Source organism: Tenebrio molitor, chromosome 9 (genome assembly GCF_963966145.1).
Source record: "Tenebrio molitor chromosome 9, icTenMoli1.1, whole genome shotgun sequence".
Classification (NCBI taxonomy): Eukaryota; Metazoa; Arthropoda; class Insecta; order Coleoptera; family Tenebrionidae; genus Tenebrio; species Tenebrio molitor.
The window spans coordinates 9,922,391-9,944,638 of record NC_091054.1 but is presented as its reverse complement, the minus strand read 5'-3'; the positions used below and the strand labels follow the sequence as shown (position 1 = coordinate 9,944,638).

At 43.0% G+C, this 22,248-nt stretch overlaps 4 protein-coding genes across 14 annotated transcripts in view; 2 read left to right on the top strand and 2 right to left on the bottom strand.

Annotated features, from left to right (window-relative positions):
* The first annotated feature begins 176 nt into the window (after positions 1-176).
* LOC138139360 (uncharacterized) lies at positions 177-1,275 on the top strand. The gene is made up of 2 exons (XM_069059614.1): positions 177-319; positions 376-1,275. The coding sequence occupies exons 1-2, from the start codon at positions 293-295 to the stop codon at positions 844-846; spliced, it is 498 nt and encodes a 165-aa protein (XP_068915715.1). The 5' UTR covers positions 177-292; the 3' UTR covers positions 847-1,275.
* LOC138139346 (zinc finger protein 32-like) lies at positions 1,022-2,817 on the bottom strand. Of its 4 annotated transcripts, none has more exons than XM_069059588.1 (2): positions 2,625-2,817; positions 1,022-2,573 (listed from the first exon to the last, which is right to left on the bottom strand). In XM_069059588.1, exons 1-2 carry the CDS (start codon positions 2,745-2,747, stop codon positions 1,320-1,322), a joined length of 1,377 nt encoding a protein of 458 aa, XP_068915689.1. In that variant the 5' UTR covers positions 2,748-2,817; the 3' UTR covers positions 1,022-1,319. The 4 variants fall into 4 exon arrangements, with proteins under 4 accessions (XP_068915689.1, XP_068915691.1, XP_068915690.1 ...); XM_069059590.1 differs by having other exon boundaries at positions 1,022-2,563; XM_069059589.1 differs by having other exon boundaries at positions 2,620-2,816.
* A 30-nt stretch (positions 2,818-2,847) lies between these two features.
* beta4GalNAcTA (beta1,4-N-acetylgalactosaminyltransferase A) overlaps positions 2,848-22,248 on the bottom strand; it is a 37,489-nt gene continuing 18,088 nt past the window's right edge. Inside the window, exons 1-7 of one of the 8 annotated variants that reach the window (XM_069059599.1) lie at positions 22,033-22,172; positions 16,539-16,718; positions 13,234-13,496; positions 12,756-13,182; positions 11,224-11,442; positions 11,063-11,171; positions 9,605-10,998 (exon numbers count right to left, since the gene is read on the bottom strand). In XM_069059599.1, coding sequence (XP_068915700.1) covers positions 10,954-10,998; positions 11,063-11,171; positions 11,224-11,442; positions 12,756-13,182; positions 13,234-13,496; positions 16,539-16,669 — 1,194 coding nt within the window. In that variant the 5' untranslated portion in view covers positions 16,670-16,718; positions 22,033-22,172 and the 3' untranslated portion in view covers positions 9,605-10,953. Of the gene's footprint in view, positions 3,828-9,604; positions 11,172-11,223; positions 11,443-12,755; positions 13,183-13,233; positions 13,497-16,538; positions 16,719-17,571; positions 17,736-18,981; positions 19,004-21,456; positions 21,606-22,032; positions 22,173-22,248 lie in introns of those variants that run through there. The other 7 variants (XM_069059598.1, XM_069059601.1, XM_069059600.1 and 4 more) reach the window with 7 other exon arrangements.
* On the top strand, positions 3,457-9,681 carry LOC138139334 (sperm flagellar protein 2-like). Its single transcript, XM_069059570.1, has one exon. It carries the CDS (start codon positions 3,457-3,459, stop codon positions 9,607-9,609), a length of 6,153 nt encoding a protein of 2,050 aa, XP_068915671.1. The 3' UTR covers positions 9,610-9,681.

Here is a 22,248-nt window from a genome sequence, read left to right as displayed (position 1 = left end):
TCCGTGAAATTCGCGAAGTGTTGGTTGCAGCAACTGTCGAAATTGTAATCGCCCCTGATAAACACAACCACGTGAAGTGTTATCTGTCCTATTTGCATCGCGGTGGCTATGCAATCAAACAATCGCACCTGACATTCTTCCCTCTCTCTCCCACTGGCGGACGTGCGATTTGGCGTCTTTATTCGTTCAGATGTTTTGGTCGTTTGACATTATACAGCTGGTGGATCGAATTTCGACACGGAAAACGTATGTAAACAGCTAGATCGTCGCCCCTGTCGTGTCCCAACCAGAAATGCAACCCGAGGACGTCGAAATCGAGGTAAATCCGCCTTTCCAACGCTCCATTGTCGGGGGTGCAGTCTCTCGCTGTTGCAGTTGCCCTCCCCGTGCCTGAACGGCCTCGATTCGGCCCTCCAGCGGCTGGGGATGCTGGCGACGAGTACCGACTCCCGGCGGGACTACCTGAAGGAGATCCGCAGGAGATCGTACATGAACATGCTGCACATCAACACCCGGTACGTTAGTAACGTCTCGATAGGTTTTAGGGTGCGACCGCTGACCCCGCACGTGCGGTACAAACCCTACACGATCCGGGAGCGGCACAGGACGCGCTCCGAAAACAACGACACCGAGAAGGACGCCAGTCTGAGGGCGGCGGCCGACGACGCTGCCGCTGCCGTCGTCGAGACCTCGGTCGAGCTGGCCCAGCTGAAGAAGGCCAAATCGCTGGAAAGCATCGTCGCCGAGTGCAATCCCGACGTCGACCTGCAGAGTATTAGCGTAGAGAATTGTCCAGAACTGGAGGTTGTTTCCAATTGTATACAAAATCTGAAAGTTGTCGAGTGATATCGTAGGTTAGTTGTTTATCGAATTGTCATTTGTTGATCGACACGCGCGGCTAAATTTGCACCGTCACTGCCTCTTTTGTCTTTCTTTTGCGTTTGTAAGTTCGGTGGTGTCAGGGAATTTCGGTTTTTGGGGTTGCCTGTGTGGCACCAGGTGATTTGATCCAAGATTTGAGTTAACAAATAAAAATTCGTTTTCAATTTTATTCAAAATAATTTGACATGCTGCACCTTTTATTCTACTTCGGGTGACTCCACTGTTATGAACCAAAGAAACGTACAATTAAACGGGGACTGAAATTTTTAGTATGTGTACAAACGTTACTTGTATATGAGAGAGCGTTGTTTAATTATTAATATGTTAAATATCTTTCGTTGTAATCTCTGGTAATTTATCAAATTGAAATAAAGACTCTTCAATTCCAGCGACCTTCACTGTTCGCATCGTCAGACCCAGAAACTCCCGTTTCCTCTTCACTTGGGTCGACTGTTGCAGACTCTCTTGTGCCTCACCAGTTTCACAGCTTTTTCGCAGTTTTTTTCGCAATGGGGACAATAGTAGCCGTTGTGCTTCTTCAGGTGGAAGATCAGCGTCGACTTGTACTTGTAGGCCTTGGAGCAGACCTCGCACACGTACGGCGTGGACGCCGTGTGCGATTTGCCGTGCTGCTTCAGCCTGTTCTTCGTCCTGAAGGCCTTCCCGCACTCCTTGCAGCTGAAATTGAATTCGTTCGAGTGCAAGGACTTGTGCCCGTCTAAGTTGCGCTTATCCGAAAACGACTTGTTGCAGTTTTTGAAGTCGCACACGAAGGGCTTGTCTTTGGTGTGGGTGCGCAAGTGTCTCTGCAGTTTGCTCGGGGCGGGGAACGAGCTGGAGCAGTACGTGCACTTGTTGCGGTCCGTGTGTACCTTCTGGTGGTTGGTCAAATCGCACTTGATCGCGTACGACTTCTTGCAGATGTCGCACACGTAAGGGCGAATCTTCGTGTGGATTGCTATGTGAGCGTTCAGCGTGACTCTGCGCTTGAATTTCTTGTCGCAGTGAGGACAAGGAAAGACTTTCTGACTCGCGTCAACTTTCTTCGACTCGTTCTTGTTTGTCTCGACGTAACTACTCGGATAGTCGATGTTTTCTCTCGCCCCATAATTCGAATAATCCAGACCGACGTTGGCGTAATTCAAATCTGGAAACGTCTCTGGATTCTTCTGATACAAGTCGCTGGCGGGGATCTGCGAGTTGAGGTTCTGCTGGCAGCTGTAGTTGATCGCCACGTTGGACGAGCAAGAGTCCTGTGACTGATAACTCGAGGAATGCCTCAAAACCGTGGGTTCCGGGTAGAAGTCGCTGTGAAACTTCTTCATCCCGTAGCCCGGACTCAAATAGTCGAGATTCTCTTGCAAGTTAGTGTAGGTGCTGGCGTTCTCGACGATCTCGAGCATCTCGTGTTCGTTGATGGAGCAGTTCTCCAACGGCAGCACCGACTCCTTATACAAGTCGATATCGTTGCAGTCCAGTTGGTCTAGGGTGGGTTTGGCCGTCACGATCACGCTCATCTTTTGTTGTGTGTAGTCGAGGATCGTGTCGTTGCCCCATTCGTGCCGGTTCAACAAGATCGACTCGAATTTCTGGTCGGTGGCGTGACAGATTGTCAGGAATTGGTAGAAGTCTTCGAGTTTCATCAGGCATGGGTTACACAATTGTTTGGGTTTGTAGTCATCTTTAAAAAGCTAGATTTGGGGTTGGAGAAATGATGACATAACCTCACTTTCTAACCTCACCTCTAGTTTCAAACATTTCTTTATTTTGTCTTCGATGTCGTTTGGGGGGTTCTTGTTGAAGATCGAGTGGCATGTTTCGTTGATCTGACCGCAAATTCTACACATGTTTTGGTTCCACTGCATTGTGGACAAATAAATCAATCCATGGCCGACATAACCTCACTCTCGTGGCGCGCCATTCAAATCAATCTATTTCTTACAAATCAATAAAAAAAACACTCAGTTGCGTTGTTAATATCTTTATTTACATTTTTTCAATATGCTACACCACTCTGGTGCGTATTTACATCCGTATTTTATTAAAACTGTCCAAAACAGACATAACCTCACATTTTTGCCCCAATAAATTTCAATTATTACAATTTGACTTTATCGGATAAGAAATATTTAATTCAAGTATTTCCTACTATTACATTGTCGCTGAACACAACCTTTTTTTATCGCATTATGAACAAATAATCCCATCCGCAGATGACATAACCTCACTCTCGTAACCCTCAATTTAAGATAATTTTTTATTAATCAACGGAAAAACCCATAATTTACTTCTATTATTAACACTTTATTACAGGGTACAGCACATAATAGTACACTCGGGTGGCTACTTTTGCCTATATTTAATTACAATTACTCTGAAACTAACATAACCCTACTTTGCTCCCGAACAATTGGAATTTATTACCATTCGTGCGTATTTACAAATAATGATTTCGTTAAAATACATTTTTAATCGAAAACTGCGTTTTTGCTCATTTTAATAACATCAGATAAATGACATAACCTCATTTTTGTGGCGGGTCATTTGAGCGATCGCTTGTCATTTCCCGTGAAAATGCTGTTGCCGTTGATCAGAAAGTGGTTGAAGAAGCGCCTCGACATCCACCTGAGCATAATTCCCGAATACTTCTTCGAGGCGACCAAAGATGGGTCACTGTTGGCTCAGGTGTTGCTCTATTACCACGTCATCACAGCCGCAGAGTTGCAGTTGGTCGAAGAGACTCGCGATTCAGCGGTGGCTTTCGAAAACTACAACAATCACATCCGCGAGTGGTTGGCTCGTATTGGGATGGAACTCACCGAAAGCGACATCCACGAAATAACTCACACCGAGGGCACCGCCGCTGCTTCCGTCTTCTACGAGGTGTACATGAAGCTGGAGAACAAGCAGGGGTCGGTACATCTGGCCAAGACCAGGCAGCATCACTTCAAAATACAGAAAGTGAGCGAGTACGAGATGGAGGACGTGTTCATCGAAGCCAATCCTTTGTGCGAGCCTCTGATAAAGCAGTGGGACGTGATAAACTGGGAGAGGGACCATCTGGCGGCGATCATGATGAAGTATCTACGTTCGCGAGAGGAGTACGACCAGTACTTACAGCAGAAGACTTTGAAGGAGTTGGTTTCTCCGGCCTACCACGCCAAATTAGAAGACACTCTGGTTCTTTTGAAGGCCGAGAAGACGGACTACACTTACGACGAGTTGATAGAACAGCAAAAGGCGGCTCTCGAGATGGAACAGTTTCAACCGAACACGGACGAGGCGCGGCGAATCATGAAGCAGATCAAGAAGAGGAATAAGCAGAGAGCTGAGAGGACGGCGTTTCGGTTGGAGCTCCAACACGAGCTTATGGCAGAAGTGTGGAAAAGAATCGGAGAAACGGAGGAACAGGAGTTCGATAAGGTGGTGTGCGAAAAGTTGCTGAAGCAGTCGAAACACGAGAAAGAAATAGCCGAAAAGCTCTTCGCGATCAGACAACATAAAGAAGAGATGATACAAAACAGGAAGATACAAGACGAGATCGATCAGAAGCGACGAGACGAAGAGTTCATTAGAAGACTCTTCGAGGAGTCGCTGGAAGAAAGGATGAAGTTTCACGAGGAGAGAATGGCGCTAATCGAGGAACATAAGCGACTCTACGCGGAGAAGTTGAGACTGAAGGCTTTGAAGCACCAGAAGCTTTGCAGAGAGATCATGGACGATATTGTAGATATAGCTCTGAAAACGGCAGAGTACAAGGAGATGTACGGTGTAGAGCCGGACAAGTACGTCAAGAGGAATTGGGCGACGCTATTTATCAAGCAACAACCTATTTTTGATTTGGTGGTGCCTCTGCAAGACTTGACTCAACCTCCCGAAGACACAACCGAAGAACTCGAAGAGATCTTCAGGCGAGAGATCAAGCGGCAAGACATTTTGGACGAACAAGATCTCTACGATTACATTCACTTCAGGAACATCTGGATGATCGAAGAAGGATTAGAAGATTTTATGACTCCGATGGAGCTGGGGATGAACTGTTTGGGGTACGTCGTCCACAAGCTCTTGCTCAAGAAGTACCCTTTGCCGATACCGCAGAAACCTGAACTGTCGCCAGAAATAGAAATTTCTGCGTGCACCAACAATATGACGGATCTGAGCCGACTGGATTTTCTTCAACGCTTGTTGGACTTGAGAAGCGTCAAAGTGATACAAATGGAAGACGCCACGAATTTCTGCATCAAAGCGTACGAGACCGAACTGAAGACGGAATACGACGATCCGTTCCCAGAAGAAGAGTATCTGAGGGAGGTGACACCGAAAAAAGCGAAGAGTCAGAAGGGACTGAAGAAAGGGAAGAAAGGCAAGAAGGGGAGTAAGAAGAGTTCGAAAAAGAGCAAAAGTTCCAAGAAGAGCAAAAAAAGTTCGAAGAAGAGTAAGAAAAGTAAGGGCTCAAAAAAGAGCAAGAAGGGGAAGAAAGGCAAGAAAGGGGCGAGCAAGACCGAAGTTGCGGTGCCAGTTTTGGAGGAGAAACAAGCGCAAACTCCTCGGTTGTTCCCGTGGGAGAAAATAGTGTTTTCGAACAAAGCTCGACTGGGGCGGATTGCGAAAGGGTTGTTGGGACAGGAGGAAGTGATCAGTGACAAGCTTCTGGTGGACATGTTTGTGGAGTATCTGATGTCGCTCAAAGACATAAAGGGGTGGGTTTTGGTCAATTATCCGAACAACTACGAACAAGCGGCTCTTCTGGAGCAGGCTCTGAGCGGTAAACCAGTGCCGAAGGAGTATTACGACAAGAATTTGAACGGAGAGAGTCTCACCAGCATCCAAGTGGCTGAAGAACAGCAAGATGAACAAGAAGAGGACGAGTCGGTCTTTTTGAGCGACGTGCGCACCGAAGACGCCATCTTTGACGACTTTAAAATGGAAAATTTGTTAGCGGATATCGATATGGAAGAACCAAAAATGAGCTTGAAAGAGTCGCAAATACTAGGACACAGGAAATTTGTCACTCAGTCGGTTAGCCAAGTGAGCGAGCTCAGTTCGATAACGATTTTGGACGATTGGAATGTCAGTCCGGAGGATCGAGTGAAACGGCTCTTGCCAGATCTGATGGGGCTGGCGTACTCTTCGGAAGAAGAAAACGGCGAGTCGGACAAAGAGGAGGCCACAAAGACTTGCATCTGCGTGTGTAACGTGCCTCAAAACGAGACGGGTCAACCTGGTGGAGTTGAGGAAGGCGAAACCGGAAGAAAGAGCGAAATGTTCGACGATTTTATTCCAGATGGTGAAGAACCACCACAGGAAGAATACATAGAACAGGATGAGTTACCAAAATGTGGTAAGCCTGACGAACAGGATGGCAATATTAACACAACGACTGAGGACGGTAAAAGTGTGGACAAGGCGGTAGAAGGACCAAGAGAGTGCGTGTGTTATTTGAATAATGCTGACAAGGAGGGAGGATCGGCGGAAGTGCAGGAAGAGAAGACGCAGACTGAGATTTTGGGACTGGAGGTGGAAGTTGGAGGTCCTGATGACAAACCAATCGAACGAGTGGTTGCCGAAGACGTTTATGAAGAAAAACGTCTCTCGAAGATCGTCCCGAACCCGAGACCTCTGGAAAAAGAAGAGTATAGTACTGTTCTGACGGCTTACGTTAGGATTTTAGAGAAAGAAGAGGAGGATGACGAAAATCAAGACTATCCGATTCCAGTGTTCGAGGAATTGGAGAAGAAAGACGGTTTAGAGAAATTTTATTGCGACCAAGGGTGCTTTTATGTCTTACAGTACGAAGAGTTTAATTCGGATACTATTAAATGTCTTGCCAAGATGATAATAGGCGACTACAGTTTACCGTGGAAGACGTCGGTGGAGATTTTCGGCGAGAGGTACAAAGAAGCAATGTTGGAAGTGGGAGACCACAAGATTACCAAAAAAGGTAAGAAAGGGAAGAAGGGTAAGAAGAAAAAGAAGAAGGGTAAGGGGAGCAAAAGCGACACGAAAACGAGTGGGAAGAGCAGTAAGAAATCCAAGGGAAAGAAATCGAAGGGATCGAAAGGAACGAAATCGAAGGGGTCGAAAGGGAAGAAATCGAAAGGTTCGAAAGGAAAGAAATCGCCAAAGTCATCGAAATCGAAAAAATCTGGGAAGAGTAAGAAGGGAAAGAAAGGCAAGAAGGGTAAACATAAGGATGAGCATGAAGAACTGGGGCACGAAGACAAGGAGGTCCAAGTTCCGAGTGTTGAGGAAGTGGAAGAGGAAGAGCTTCCGGAGCCTAGAGCGGGCGAACCGGATTGGGAGTACGTCAACTTGCCAATACCTGCAGAGGTGGAGTTGGCAATCGCGACTCTTTGGGACAACTTTGAGACAAATTACGTGAAGAATTTTAAAGACCTGTTTTTCAACAAGAGAGTCTTGCTACACGACATCGTTCCATTTTTGGCGAAAACGAGAGACACCATGAACGACTTCATAGTGCGACCGGATCAAAAACAGTACTACTTGAGGGAATTTCAAAAAACTCTCAACGATATCGATCTGGAGTTACGTAACGATCCCGAAACCAAGTCCGAACTGTTTTGCAGAATCGACGAGTTTAAAGAGAAATTGTTGGGGATTTGTGACGCCAAAATGCAGGAGTCCGAAGAGGAGCGGAGGAACTTCATCCGACAGAACTGGCTCTATCATCAGTTTTGCCAGATGACGAACAATTCGGCGATCGCGTTTCAGTTGGAAGTCGACCGATTGGTCGACACTCTGCAGTTTTTGTCAGACTATTACATCGCCGTGATTATCAAGTCGATAAAAGAAGGTTACGAGTTCCACAAAGTACTTCTGCCGAAGTACGAATGTGACGATAAACAAAGCGAAAAATTCAACAATCTCTTCGTGGAAATCGACAGTGTCAACGATGACCGGACCGAGTTTCACAAGTACATCGAAGAAAGTAAAAACGTGGGTTTGGCGTTTCTCGACAGCATGAAACCTCTAGCTTTGAAACCCTTGAACGACATGAAGAAAATCTTCGATCCAAAGGCGAAGGAGAAAAAAGAGAAGAAAAAAAAGAAAGCGAAAAAGACGGGTTCCAAAGGTCACATGAAGAAATTCGAACCGGATGAAGACGTGAAAGAGAACGCGGATAGAATTTTCGAGGAGTGGCAGTGCGCGATAAATGGAGAAATTGCAAGGATGAATGTTCATCTGAATATAATCAGGAATGAAGCGTTCAATCGATTCGACGACGTCATCTTGTGGATCAAGAGAATCTTCGAAGAAATCTACGACAATATTAGTATCAGATACGAGAATGAGCTCGCGAGTGTGCACAAAGCGTGCGAGTTGTTGTTGCAGTCGGTGGAACAGGAAGTGATAATTCACCCGGAATTGACGTTTGAAGGCGATCAATTAGCTCAGATACAGGTGATGTTGTTTCCGGAAAGTCTGGAGGTTCCGGAGGAAGACCATAAAGAAGGAGCTTTCAAAATAGAACAGATAGAGTTCATGGTTAAAGTGTTGTTCGATTTGGCTCACACCGGTTACATAATGAGGAAGACTTTTCTGTTACTCATCCAAGATATTCTCTACCAGGATGACATAGAAGAAGAAACAGACACTCCAAAATTGTGGCGCAACTTGTCAACCTCTACCTTAAACGCGTTGCTGAAGAGACTTTTCGACGACGAAAAATATCTCTACTGGAAAGACTTTATCGTGTGCAATTTGATGATTCCTTTTCCGACCAGAGAACAACTGATGGAGGTGAGGAGACAATTCCGGGAGTACGATCCTCTTCTCACCGAACGAGTGACACGTGAGGAATACGACACGATCACTTTTTGGTTCGAAGAACAAGAAGATGTACAGTTGGAGCGTTTGAAATCTATAATCTACAAAATGTATCAAACGGATGAGAACGAGTTCAACTGGACAGCAATGTTGCTAGATTTTTGCAAAGACGAAGACCCCGTGGCGGGTTTCGTCAAAGCGTTGGAATTGTCTTTGGGAAAGTTCATCTGTTACGATGATGAAACGGGAAGAACTTTCGTGAGTGATATTCTAGAAGACAGGATTCTGTTCGAACGAAAACAGAGAGAACACGAAGAGACCGTCATGATTGCGAAGAAAGCTGTGAGTCTCTTGATCGACAAAATCCTCGACGAGTGTGAAGGTCCTGAGGGTTTTGCGTTAACAGAAGTAGTAGATCAGGAGAGGACGTCTTTCCAGAGTTCCCGAGAAAGGGAAAGGAGTATGACATCAAAGGGCTCCGAACCTTACGAACAACCAGAAGAGGGAAAGATCGTGACGGAACACAAATTCTCTTACGCCAAAATTGGATTCGAAGCTAGGGACAACACAGCGGTGGCTTACTTCCTACCGTTGGAACTCGTTTTGGTGATCGTCGGCACAGAAGTGTCTTGGAATTTGGAAATTGACAACGTCGAAGGTGGTGAGACTTTCAAAGACAAAATCGTCGAAATTTACGAGGGCTGCAGAAACGAAAAGTTCAACGATGTCGTGTTGTCGCACGAGTTCCTCAACTGTGAGTCGCTGAGGGCGCTCTTCAAGACCACCACCAAGTTCTCGGTCCACAATCCGATCAAGCTCGTTAAACGCATACTCTACGACAAGCCCGACAGCGCGTTAGATCCGGAAGAATTCGTCGCGATGGAGAATGAATTGAAGGACGACGGTTCGGAAAACATGAGTGAAACAGAAGAGGATTAATAAAAATCTTTTATTTTATATCACATTGGTTTTACCTATACATAAAAAAAATATATACATACAGTCAAAATATATTCTCGTTTTCAATTGACAAAAAGAATCGAGATTCGTAGCGACATAAAATCTAACAGGAAAACAAGACGAGAATCAAGATCAATTCTTCATTTCGAAACGATTCGGCGGTGTAACGCGGACTTAATACTGTGTTACGAGATTCGTTTCTGAGTGAGCGAAGCAATGAGAATTTTCAAGGATTTAGTTTATTGCTGGAAAGCTCGGTAATTTCCGCATTTGTGTGCGTCGAGGCAACGTTTACGTCCGTTTTACACCAAAAAAAAGTGTCGGTGTCGCGTTGCTACAATATCAAATTTTCCGTCGATGTTGCGCCTCAAGTGTCCGAAATTCTCAACTTGTGCATAAAATCTATTTAGAATCGGAAACATTTAAAATGGAACTTTTGATAGATCGTTACGTATTACTACAAGATATGAGGATTTACTCTACGAAAATATTTTACGAGAGGTGTTCCGATTGTTTCTCGACCGTCCTGTACAATTTAGTTTGACGTTCACTCTGTTGTGACAATTTCCCGAACAACTCTCGTAAATCACAAAAGATGTGGTAAAGTAAGAGAGGGACGAATCACAGCCACAAAATCGCAACGACAAACTAGATGGGTAGGCCTAAATTAAGTAAACGAGACTCGCAACGTCTACGACAGGAGATAATTTCAAGAATTTAACAACTTGGTACTTTGGCACCTACTCTATATCTTCTAAAAATCTCACTCGTTAAGTTATTATTTATTTATTTGTTTGTTTATTTACTTTTATAAAGGGCGTTTATATTTGTCGTATTTCTTAAATGTAATTTTTAACAGTAAAACTCTACAGTATTGTTTAATCACCACCCAACTGCCCGAACACGAGACCCGAATTGACGAAACCGGTCAAAGAAAGTGTTTGTGTGGAAGACCTTGTGTCTCTGCTCCCGAATAAACAAAAATTCAGTCTCGTATCGGAGCAGTATCGGAAATAATGCGAACAGAGCGAACCAACTCGGTGGAGAAGAAGTGCGACCGGAAACTGTCAGAACTCCTGTCAGATGCAAATCGATGAGGTGACACCAGATGGCGCTCCGTTGAAAAAATGTAATACGAGAATTAAGTTTGCTAATGGGTGGAATGTTTGTTTGTTGCGAAAACTTTTGAAAAAGTCTCATTAAGCTATTATCACTTGAATATTATCAGACAAGTCCCTCGATGTACGCACAGTCTCTGACGAAAATCGAAAATAAATAAATTCTTCACTAGACGACGACACAAAAAATCAACCAAGGAACTTGTTAAGTACGTCGAATTTTAATGACATCCTCGAATTCCAAGTGAACCTTAACCGAAGAATTTAAGGAACGAGGACAAATAGCTGCATCACCTGGGCGCGTCGATACCTACCAGCAGCCAAGTGTACAGCAGATTCTGTTTGCTCCGGATTATCTTGTACTGGAGGCTGTTGAGTCCGTCTTTGTCGAACCGCTTCGGTCCCTGTTTGAGCACGTCGTACCTGATCGGAAAACTTCAGAAACGGACAAATTTCGATCGGATCGACCTCTCACCTGTTCGGACTCGGCTTGTCCTTTTTGTGCGTCAGCATCGTGTACCTCGCTATCGTCAGCGGATACCGTGAGATGTACAAGTTGTGATATCTTATCCTGTTGGACATGTCGTCGTCTTCGCCGCCCCAGCCCCAGAACGAGTTCGAAAAACCGTTCAATAACTGGAAGTGTTCCCTGTTTATGGCGGACACGCCGCCGAAGATCGCCGGGTAAGGCAGTCTGCAACGAATTGAAACCGTAAAAATAATCGCCGTGAACGGGGAGGCCGGAAGTGAAAAAGGTGGGCGGGGAAAGGGATTTTCGACGGAAAAAATTGTAAGGACAGGATCAAAGGCTGAAAAACAAAGGGTGGGAGTGAGAGAGGGAGAGAAAGAGAGAGAGAGATAAAGAGTAAAATAATAAGAAAGAGAAATAAAAGAAGCAATAAAAATGATGACTATACATTTTGTAAAACGTGTAAAAAAACAAGTAAAAAAAAGAGTTTGAAAAGAAACGAGAAATGCAAGAGGAAAAATGAGAAATAGAGAGATCAATAAACGAGGAAAATAATAGAAATGGAGATAAGAAATAAACATGAGAGAGAGAAAGTACATAAGGAGTAGAAATTAAATAAACGGGGAAAATATAAATATTAGACTGAAAAAATGAGAAAGCAAGAAAAAAATGGGTCAGAAAGAGTGAGAAGGGGAGAAAGAATGAAAAGGATACAAAAAAGGAGAATGAGAAGGAGATAACGCGAGAGGGAGAGAGAATGAAAGAAAGGGAGAGAACGAAAGAGGGGGAAAGCTGAAGTAGAGTAAAAGAAAAAAGAAAGAAAGAGGGAAAAGAAAAAACTTGAAGACATAAGAAAACCAGCGAAAACGTAAAATGTAATAAACCCTCCAAAAAAAGAGGAGTGAGAGGAAAGAAGAAAGAGAAACACGAGAGATAGATATGGAAGGAAGAGAGATCGAGATAAGAGGAGTAGAGAAACATGAGACAGACATGTCTGGAAAAGATAAGAAAAGGATATATGTACTTACGTGAAAGAGAAAGACCGAAAGATGAATGGGAATGCCAAAATCGTTAAAAAAACAGAAACGAGAAAGACGGGGAGAAAAGAGAAAGAAAACTGGAACAGAACTTTAAAAAAGCGCAACACAGCGCAAGAAAGAAGAGAAAATAAAAGAGGGAAAGAGAAATGAGAAAGAGTTGAAGTGTGCCGGAGAAAAACAAAGAGAGAGAGAGAGAAACACAAAAAAAAGAGGGAGAGAAAAAAGAAAAAGAAGATAGAAACAGTTGCAAAAGAGAGAGGGGGTAATGAAGGAGTGGATGAGAAAAAACTATAAACACAAAAAACCGGAAGAGAGAATTAGAGAAAAGAGATCAAAAGAAAAACACAGAGAGGCGCAAAAAAGAGAAAGAAATGAGTGGGAAAAAATGGAATCTATGCGATAAAAAAATGAAAGCATCAATTAAGTGAAAGGAAAATTACCTGGTATGGGTGAAATAATACCAAAAATAAAAATATACACGCCCTCGGCCCAACCGACCTGTATTTGAAGATGTCGACGGCGACGCTCATATGTCTGGGCTGTCCCGGGGGACACGTGTACAGATTCCGGTCGTCCTCCGGCAGCAGGTCGATATCGTGGAAAATGAAACAATCGAAGTTGCGACTCTTGAGGGCCTCTTTGAAGCCGACGTTCATCAGCATAGCCCTGTTGAAGGGTCCGTCGCCGTCCTGCTCGACGATGAAGATGGTGTAGTCCAACTGCTGCCTCCTGAGGAACGGATGCATGTGCTGGAGGAAGAGCAGCAGGTGCTCGCCCCGACACCTGAACGGCACAATCAGGGCGACGCTCTTCAGCACCCTGCAGTTGTCGGGGACCCCGTGTCCTCCGGGCTTCAACCAGGCGAACCTCTTCTCCAGCTCCTGCACCGTCGGGACCGGCGACTTCGACACCTCGATCCTGCCCTCTGCAAAAGGCCCCGTTTAAAACGGCCCGACACGAGCGCATTCCCCCTCACTTAAATTCGCCGACACGTCCGGGCACGGCGGCAAGGTCGCGCTGCCGTTGGCGGCCCTGGTGGAGGAGTCCAGCTCCGGGGTGGGGTCGAAGAGCGTGCCCGTCTCCGACGAGCTGTTGGCGGGCGGCGGCGGCGGCTCTGTCGCGTTCGACGGCCCGGACAACGACGAGTTCTTCGTCACGTTGGCGGCTATCAGTTTGGTCTTCATGCGGAAAGTCGACATGAGGGGGCTGTGCTGGGCCATCCTCTCCTGGTGGGGAATCCTGTCAAAGATTCTCTTGTAGCCATCGCAACATCGTTAATCTGATGGCAGGCGCGAGCGGCGCGTACGCCGCCAACGTACCCGCGGAAGTCGTGAGATACGGCCAAAGTTAAATTACCAAAGTTGGCCGAGTTTGTGCGGAGGCGGCTTCGATTATTTGCCGCGTCATTACGTCAAACGGCGGGAATTATCGCACCGCACCCGCGAAAACACGATCCGCGCGGACGGGTGTGAGCGAGGCTTTAGCACGAATGAAGGACGCAACTGTCAAACCGACCTGCGAAAAAATCCCGGATTTTCTCCAGTTCCCTCCGGCGACTTCGCTCAACAAATATAATACACCCCATCGTTTTCCTTTTACATTTGATACTTCCGCTTTTACCCCGACAAACGCCACCGCAAAATACAACGTCGCAGATCAAAAGCTCACAGAGAAACTCATTTGTACGTCCTAATGTGTACAAATTAAATAAATCAATTTCGCAGACCAAATGTGACATCGGGGCGAAAAATGTATTAAAAAATAAAAGTTGCCCCCATTATGAACTCGCTGTACATATTTATTCACGAAAATTCTGATTTTCTGGGGGTTTGCAGAGGGCGCCACTCATAAAAAAGAAATCTGCGATCATCTGTCAACGAACAAGCAATTAAAATCGTACAGATTTTATTTGGCAAGTATTGATTGCACCGTGAATTTTTCAAAATTGAATTTGCAGTCACGTCCTATAAATAATAATTACGTGATTACAAGCGCGCGTGCAAATTGACACGCCAACGAATCGAATTCATTTTGGACACTTCGTCATTGTATTTTTGACGTATCGGCTTCCATCAGTCATTAATTATTAAAAATAACCAATTAAACATTACGAATTTATTTTGATTGATTGTACTTTTGTGCGAAGTACACCAAAATAAATCCCTCGATGGAATACATATTATTATTAAACAATATTATAATAAACCGTCCGCATCATATTCCAAACATATTTCATAGGGGATAAATCTGGAATCTGACAGGCTGACGGTGCAGGCGGTTGCGAAGCAGTTTTTGCAATATGTGGGGTTGCATTATCCTGTCGGACCATGATTATTAAAGTCCCGACAATGCTACCAACCACACTGTAGGTCAAAACTGTCACGCTGTAATTTATCAAACTGAGTGCAAATCGGTGTAGAATCTCAACGTAACACTGTAATGGTCTTAATTGTCTTATGTTTCAACTTATAAGAAAGTCTACTGACAATTATGTATTACGGAACCATAAGTCACGTTGGCTGTGACAATTTATTGCCATCTTTATTACTTGTGCAGGAAAATTTAGGAAGATATATCGCAGCAGCTCGGGATTATAAGCTGCAGTATTAAATTATGACGTTATAAATCAGACGTGTTAAATAAGATTTTTTTTTCAATATGTGCCGGTAGTTAAACATCGAAGGAAAAACAAATGAGTTTCATTTTAGAGTGTCATTTCCGAGACTTGTAATCACGTGATCTAAAAAAAGTAAGATGCTTTTTTGCAGCAAATAAACGTAATAAACAAGATTCTCATTTCGACATCTGTCAGTTGTCAGAAAACATACAAACAAAAAGAAAAATAAACGGTTGTGAAATTCCAACGGATGAAGCTAAGACGCGACTTGCAGATCACAAGTAAATGTAGTGTAAAATGGTACAAAAAATAAAATTTTATGGGTGCCGACTTTCAGCATCAACTCACTGAAAAATTACGAACAGTTCAGTAAGCAGTGACCGTTTTCCGGATTTTTTCCTTCTGCAGTTTACGTAAAATTGTCGACAGTCATTGCTCGGAAAGTCGTTAGCTCATCCACCAGATTTGATGGTTACGGTAACGTTGACGGTTCCGTCTCTCGGTGAAAGAGTCTTAACCTCTCTTTTCCCAAGAAAATCACTCGGCCGTGAAGAAAATGTACGTGATTCATTGGCAACGCTTGGCCACGCCTCCACTTGTCACTATCATACGGGAGTGGCAATGGATTCTTAACGTGTAGGAATGTCTAATTAAAAATGTGAACGAATTTTACTTACGACAATTTTTTTTTGTAACCGACAAGTGGTTTGTCACTTGGCTAGATGTAACATATTATGCTGGACCTGCGTTGGTAAAATTTTTCAAAGCACTCTCAATCACATTTTTACAAGGAAATTAAATTTCTCTAGCTTCTGCCGTAGTCGCAAAGCTGAAAGAGCTTTACAATTCAATCTGTCAGTTCTCAACAAATGAATTTTTCTTTTAACCGTTTACTTAAAAAAAATCTGTCTCCGTTTCTGGCGGAAGCAACTTCGTCAAGTGATGTACAGATGTGCCGTACGAGCTGAAGCTTCATCTTGTTGAAAACCCACGTTTGTTCTGTTCCGCGAGCAATTTTTTGCACCTTCGTTATTTCCCATTACGTTAACGATACTGTTTTCTTTTACAACTCCCGAAAAATTCTAAGTAAACAAATCCTGTTTATTTTGTAAAATGGAAAATGATTTATTCATAACTGAAATTGAGTTCTCTCATTTTGTATGCATTTTCTATACAATACGGGGTAAATCTAGCGTGTCGTAAATAAGTTTTTTTTGTTTGGTGAAAACCACCCGACAAGCCTTACGAAACGCAATTACGGCTCTTCGGGGTGCTGCAACGGGATAAATAATTAAATAGGAAAACTTCCTCCAGAACGACTTAATTCCGCGTAATAATTCCGGAAGCTTAAGTGCCTCAATAATTTGTCGAGCCCTTGCATAATTCATCCCCCGAACTTTCGGCAAACCCCTCAGTATGATCATCATCCCTGATCGATTATCCGTCCGGCCAGATAGTTGTTTACCTAAAAAGCGTAACGGCGCACGCGAAAACCTCCCCTTTGACAGATTTATAAGTGCAGATTGAAATCTTCAACATGCAACGGCCGTTAAATAACGCCCTTAACACTTTCCGCCCCTTCGAAATCTATTAGCCTCGATCGTTACCCATTAAAAAAGCCATCAGCGCCCCCCGGTACGGCCGCATTAATGAAAACGTCAAACCTGGTGGCGTTGAACACGAAGAACTGCTTGGTCTCGGTGATGGATCCGAAGAGGTATTCGAGGGCGAGCAGGATGAGCACCAAGAAGAACAGGCCCTTGTACAGGGTGCCTGAGCTGTAGCAGCCGGGCATCACCCACCCTTACCTGTTTTGAACCAGACAGATCATCTTCGGGGGTGCTCTGCAAAAAACAAAGAATTTTTACCGAAGGCGATCGGGGTGGAATCGAAACTTCTGCTCCTAAAGGGGCGGTTCACGCAAAAACAAAAACATTCGTTTTTGCAATTTTTATTTCACTTGTTTGGCAACATAACCAGCTGAGGTGACAATTTTGATTGACAAGTCGACTGACGTAACAGACAAAAATAGAGCAAATATGCCATTGTTCATTGTTTGGCCAGACCAGCAGAGCAACGATTATTTGAATTACAAAATTATTTGGGCATTTTGATTACTTTACTCGTGAATTTGCAAGTTTTATGAATTATTTCGGTTGATTATGCGCATCTATTAAAGTGCAATTAATGAAATGCAGCAGACCTTGATAACTGTGCTGCACAAACAAAACGAAAACCTAAAAATAAACCGTCGACAGCAGCGGTGTTGCAAGATTTTGAATTTTGGAAATGACAGAAGATGAACAAATTACGTGTCGAGCTACATCTCGGGATTAAGTCGAACGACTTAAGTCAAGCTTCCTCATTTCCAAAATTAACCTGACGAGTCACAGTGTCACGGCCCTGGGTTTATTTTTTGTTTTGTACGATACGATTGAACAACAACTAATTTATCGTCGATAATGACAAATAATGACAAGTGTCAACAACAAAATGTCTGAGAATGTTGTGAGATAGACTCGCGATAAAATGAAAAAATACTATTTTAAATTGTTTTGGGCGATGTGTCAAAATTCTGCTGTGAAAAAACGGTCATTAGAAACTTCAAAAGTATTTCGTTTACTTTGAAGAAGTTGGCGTATTTATTTCTACTGTGTCTTTGCTTACAATAGCGGATATTAAAAACAGCAAAAATACCTATATTCCTGGAGCTTGTTTATTCTGGAACATAAAATTCAAGAACTGACTTCGCTGACATTCCAAACTGATGTATTTATGTTTTCAAATATGTTTCCAAATGTAAAAGAAAAACGAAATAACACGACTTGTGGCCTATTCTACGTTTCTTCATTCTCTAAACGAGTTGGTGTAAAATGGTGCATCATGAACTCTAATTCGGTCTCCGAAATGGTCCCACGTCTTTTCTGTCAGGCTTAAATCAGGAGGTTCTGACGGCCAAGTCCTAAACCGAAATATTTTACAAAGTGCAAATCAAGGTTTATGTACAACAGAAAAATTCTCAAACATATTTTCACTTTCGTAAAATATAATCAAGAAACTTTAGGAGCCTGGTTGGGATTGAAAAACAGGACCAGTCTTAGATTATCTCGTACGAATATAACTGTCAAAGTAAGAGTAAGTCACGTCAACTAGTAATGTATCAGCAATTACTAAAACCGCGATTGTGTTAAAATTCAAACAGGCCTGACCTAAACAAATACTCGGAATGAACTATATTTGGGTCATTGTGACTAGGCAAAGTTTTCTCTTTATCAAACGTAACCTACAAAATCGAACAAAAGAATTTTCAGGTAAAAATGTACGTATGTAATTATGTGTAGGCACAATTACTATAACAGGTTTGACCTACAATCGTGTGAATTAATCTACGCGTCAACTTTTATTTTTCATGGCCAAATCATTATTACCTTTACAGTTTTATCTTACTGACAATATGTCATGTAGATGGCGATAGTAATTTCTCTTCTCATATGCTCCGTTCACACTAGAAAAAGCAATTTTGGATACTTTGAAAGATTCTAAAACAATCCGGAGTTGATAGAATCCCGAGTTTGCTACCAAAAAATTCTCCTCAAAATCGTTTTTTACAGAAGTGAATAATAGCTATTTATGCACCAAGGGCGTTACAACGATGATTACGCCCGGAGAACGATGAATCCAGCTCGAGGGCTTTAGCCCGAGAGATGGATATCGTTCGATGGGCGTAATAATTCGGTGACGCCGTGGTGCATACAAGATTTTATTTTTCACTATACGTGTTCTTTAAAAAAAAATTGTCATCTTTGCAATTATGAATTGATGAGGGCGTTATGAATTCATTACGCCCGCTTATTCTTATTACGCCCTGTTTTATTCCCCGGTTGTTATGGACATGTTTACGTATTTCGTATCCCAGGAGTTATCATGCAATTATACTAAAGTGAAAAATAAAAAATTATTGACCAAATTTGTTCAGAAAATTTAGAAATTCTCTGTTACAAGGTTTTCGTTTTATCTAGTGGGACGTGAGCGGTACTTAAGTTATGACGTCTATTGCAACGATCGGGGTGCCACAAGGATTACACTTAGGTCCTATCTTTTTCTCACCTTTACAACGAACGCCTTGTCTTGCAGAAACTGACATTTCATTCAAATTTGCGTTCGTTTAAATTTAAACTATTCGTCTTGTTTGTACCACGTATCATTAACAAAACTTTTGAGTTTATCAAAGTATTATTCAAAGAAGCAACAGTTAGTGGAATCGTAATCATAATACACGGCAAATCTGTAATCCCGTGTCACCAAACACTAATTAACAACATGCGGTGTAGTGTAGGTGTACCGGGAAAAAAGTTACCGCTTAATTTTTTTTTCCTCCTTTTCTATTTATTTGAAGAATGTTTCAACATCACTTTCAACAGTGGTTCTCATTATCTTAATTAAAGTAAACATGCAAGACGCAAATAAGGATGATCACGTAACCGTGTAAATATTAGTTTCGAAGAACCAATTCGAAAGGATAAAAATTTGTAAATATGTATTTTGTCTCGTTTCTTTATAAACGCGTGCAAACTCCGCCTTTAAGATGACACATCAAGTCCTCCGTGACCTTCAAAGAATACACATAACGCAAACTAAATTAAATGAACTTTAAAAACTGGCATCGTTCAAATTTGATGGTTCAAGAGAAAATTGGGAAAAATAAGGGACCCAATATAAAGCCTTGTGCGACTCCAGTAGATTTAGTCTGATCTATCCGGATTTTCAAGATTTTTCGGAACAAAGTGTAAAAACTAAAAGAATTTCTCGATGACTGGAAATGTTGCAAGGATCACCACATTTGACTGATCTTTATCATTTCTTAAAAATAATTGAATGGTGAAAACGAATAGTGAATCACACTGCGACAGTTCTTAACAAAAAACTTGAAATAAAACTGGGACCGGGGGTCGTGTAAAAGGTGTCAAAGAATTTATTCCTCATGAATATTCTGTGAAATTTTATTAATATTAATGGGACGAATATTAATGTGCCGAGTTGTGTTATGATTTACATTAATTAGGTAGGACTTAAAACAAACAACAAAACCATCAACAATCGCTCGAGGATGTTCAAATGTTCGACCTTGAACTGTCTACCCCTTTTTAAGATGACGCACGACCGGAATTTGTTGCGAACAGAGCATAAGTCTTGTAGGAGAGCGCCAAACGTCGCCTCCGGGAGCTTCAAGAGACCACTCCATCTTTAATCACACGGTGAAAATTTGTTTGGTACACTTGGGCCCCGTTTCATAATGTTTGTCGTAACATTCTTTTGATAAAAAATCGCTGGCGTCACCTGAACTCGCGCGTTTCATCATCAACACATTCGTCGCATCCGGCCGAAGTTTCTTTGAGAATCCAACCCGCGACCTCTTTTTTCCGGGGAGAACGGAAGAACACGAAAATCAACACTTGGCACTCGCCGTGCAGATTTCCCTTTTGGCTTAATTGGGGCGGTTCGTTTCGATGAAATATAAAACGGGGGAAAAACAGTGCCAGAGACAATTCCAGACAAAGTGGCGGCGTTTAGTCCGGGTCATTTCCGGCGGTGCGTTCGCTTCCTCTGCAAAACAATGAGGAGCGAATTCGGCCGAATCGACAAACAGAACTGGGGGAATTGCGTCGGCGAGAACCTCCCAGGAGAGTGCTCCGCGAGAGATGAAGAAAAAAGTTGCCGTCTCGAGTGACAAAACGGGCGCTAAACCGGAAGACTTGTTCGTGCACGGAACGCTGCCTCCGCCGATCGAGTCAACATCGCAAAGCGGCTTATCTCGTTGAGTAGGCCACCCCCACGTGCGCCACCCCCAAATTAAAACATACATCGGCCACCATAAGCAAGCCTAATGGGGTGCTAATTTAACTGAACGTCGTTACGAGTTTATATTTCTCTCTCCGAGAAACTCTCGACTCCGGGAGTTTTGGGATTCGGGGGCGGACCCACCCCCTCCTCGCCCGGATCGTTTGTTACGTCACCACACAACTCTCAACCAGATCCAGGATAAAACTGTTTTATTATGGAATTTTTCATTATTTCGTGTAATCTCGCTTTTGAATATTAAGTCTTGGGGCCCTACATTATGCAAACTACAACGTGAACTCCCAATTTGTGGGTTTTTTAATCTTGCGATCTGTCCGAATCGTTGAAAAAGCGAGGTTAGGACCACAGATAAGATAGTGGGTAGTCTCATGGTTTTTAAAGACTTTTTTTTAACTTTACAACGTTTGGGGTAGTCTGTGGTTAGGACCAAAGTCGTAATGGCGAAAGTGAGGTTATGACGCGAGGTTCACTATCGTAATGGAGTCGGAGCGGTTGGGAAAACTGTTCCAGTTTTAGTCCGACTTGGAAAATATTTATTGTTTTCGGTCTGGGGTGCACTAAGAGGGAGCAATGAAAATCCCACTCCCAACGTAACTTCCCTTTCTTCCGGTCATTACTCGCAAACGCGGGGCCAAAGAGAAATGTAAAAGACAAGTTTTCGTTGCATTTAATGTGTCACTCGAGCTACCTCAACCTTTAACCTTGACAAAAACTGAAACTTACCTCATCAAGTAGGCTAAATGATCACACTGAATTTATACAACACGCAAAATAACAAATGTAAATGGAAATCATGCAAAAACGCTGGGTGTAGAAATATAAAGTAAAAATAATGTGACATTTTGAGTGAGATGTCATCGAATGGCGGGAAATTTTACGTTGGCAGTCGTGCGTCGGCTAATTTCACTTCGCCTTGTCAGTGCATATTTTGACAGCTCCACGATATCACATTGATCGCAATAAAAGCACTTTGTCTTGTTAAACTAAACAATTCCGTAATAAAACAGGTGCTGCAAGTAAATATTTGCAGTAGCATTAAATAAAAAGCAATCTTGGTCGGCGTTATCAAAACAATTAAAATGCTTCTTTATGTACTTGGAAAATATTTATTGTTTTTAAAACAAACCGTGTTGCGCCGAGGGAAACGAACGAAAATGCAATTTCTCCGCCGCGTTATTAATCCTGAAAGAGGGAGAACAGGAGCGTCCCACTTTTCGCTCAAAAACCGGTTTCGGCTAATCTGCTCGTCTTTGCGCGAATATGCAAAAAAGAACTCATTAAAAATCACTTGTTCCTCACCCTTTTAGAGCTTCCCACATCGTACCGCCCCCGCTCAAAAAAATTGTCTTGTTGTACGCACCTCGATCGACTTAAAATGGAAACAAATCAATGCGTTCGTTGGTACAATTATAGAATGTGTTATCTCGACATTCACCGCTGACTGACTTATTATTCATGAGCGTTTAAAAATGTGAAGGTGGCCCAAGTAATGTCGATGACTTTCACTCGACTCTT

What these genes read in the sequence shown, in the direction of transcription:
- LOC138139360 (XM_069059614.1), top strand. Translation starts at nt 293, where the DNA reads ATGCAACCCGAGGACGTCGAAATCGAG. An exon ending in CCGAGGACGTCGAAATCGAG is followed by an intron (nt 320 to 375) that starts GTAAATCCGCCT and finishes TCGCTGTTGCAG; the next exon opens with TTGCCCTCCCCGTGCCTGAA.
- LOC138139346 (XM_069059588.1), bottom strand. Translation starts at nt 2,747, where the DNA reads ATGCAGTGGAACCAAAACATGTGTAGAATTTGCGGTCAGATCAACGAA. An exon ending in AGAAATGTTTGAAACTAGAG is followed by an intron (nt 2,574 to 2,624) that starts GTGAGGTTAGAA and finishes CCCCAAATCTAG; the next exon opens with CTTTTTAAAGATGACTACAA.
- LOC138139334 (XM_069059570.1), top strand. Translation starts at nt 3,457, where the DNA reads ATGCTGTTGCCGTTGATCAGAAAGTGGTTGAAGAAGCGCCTCGACATC.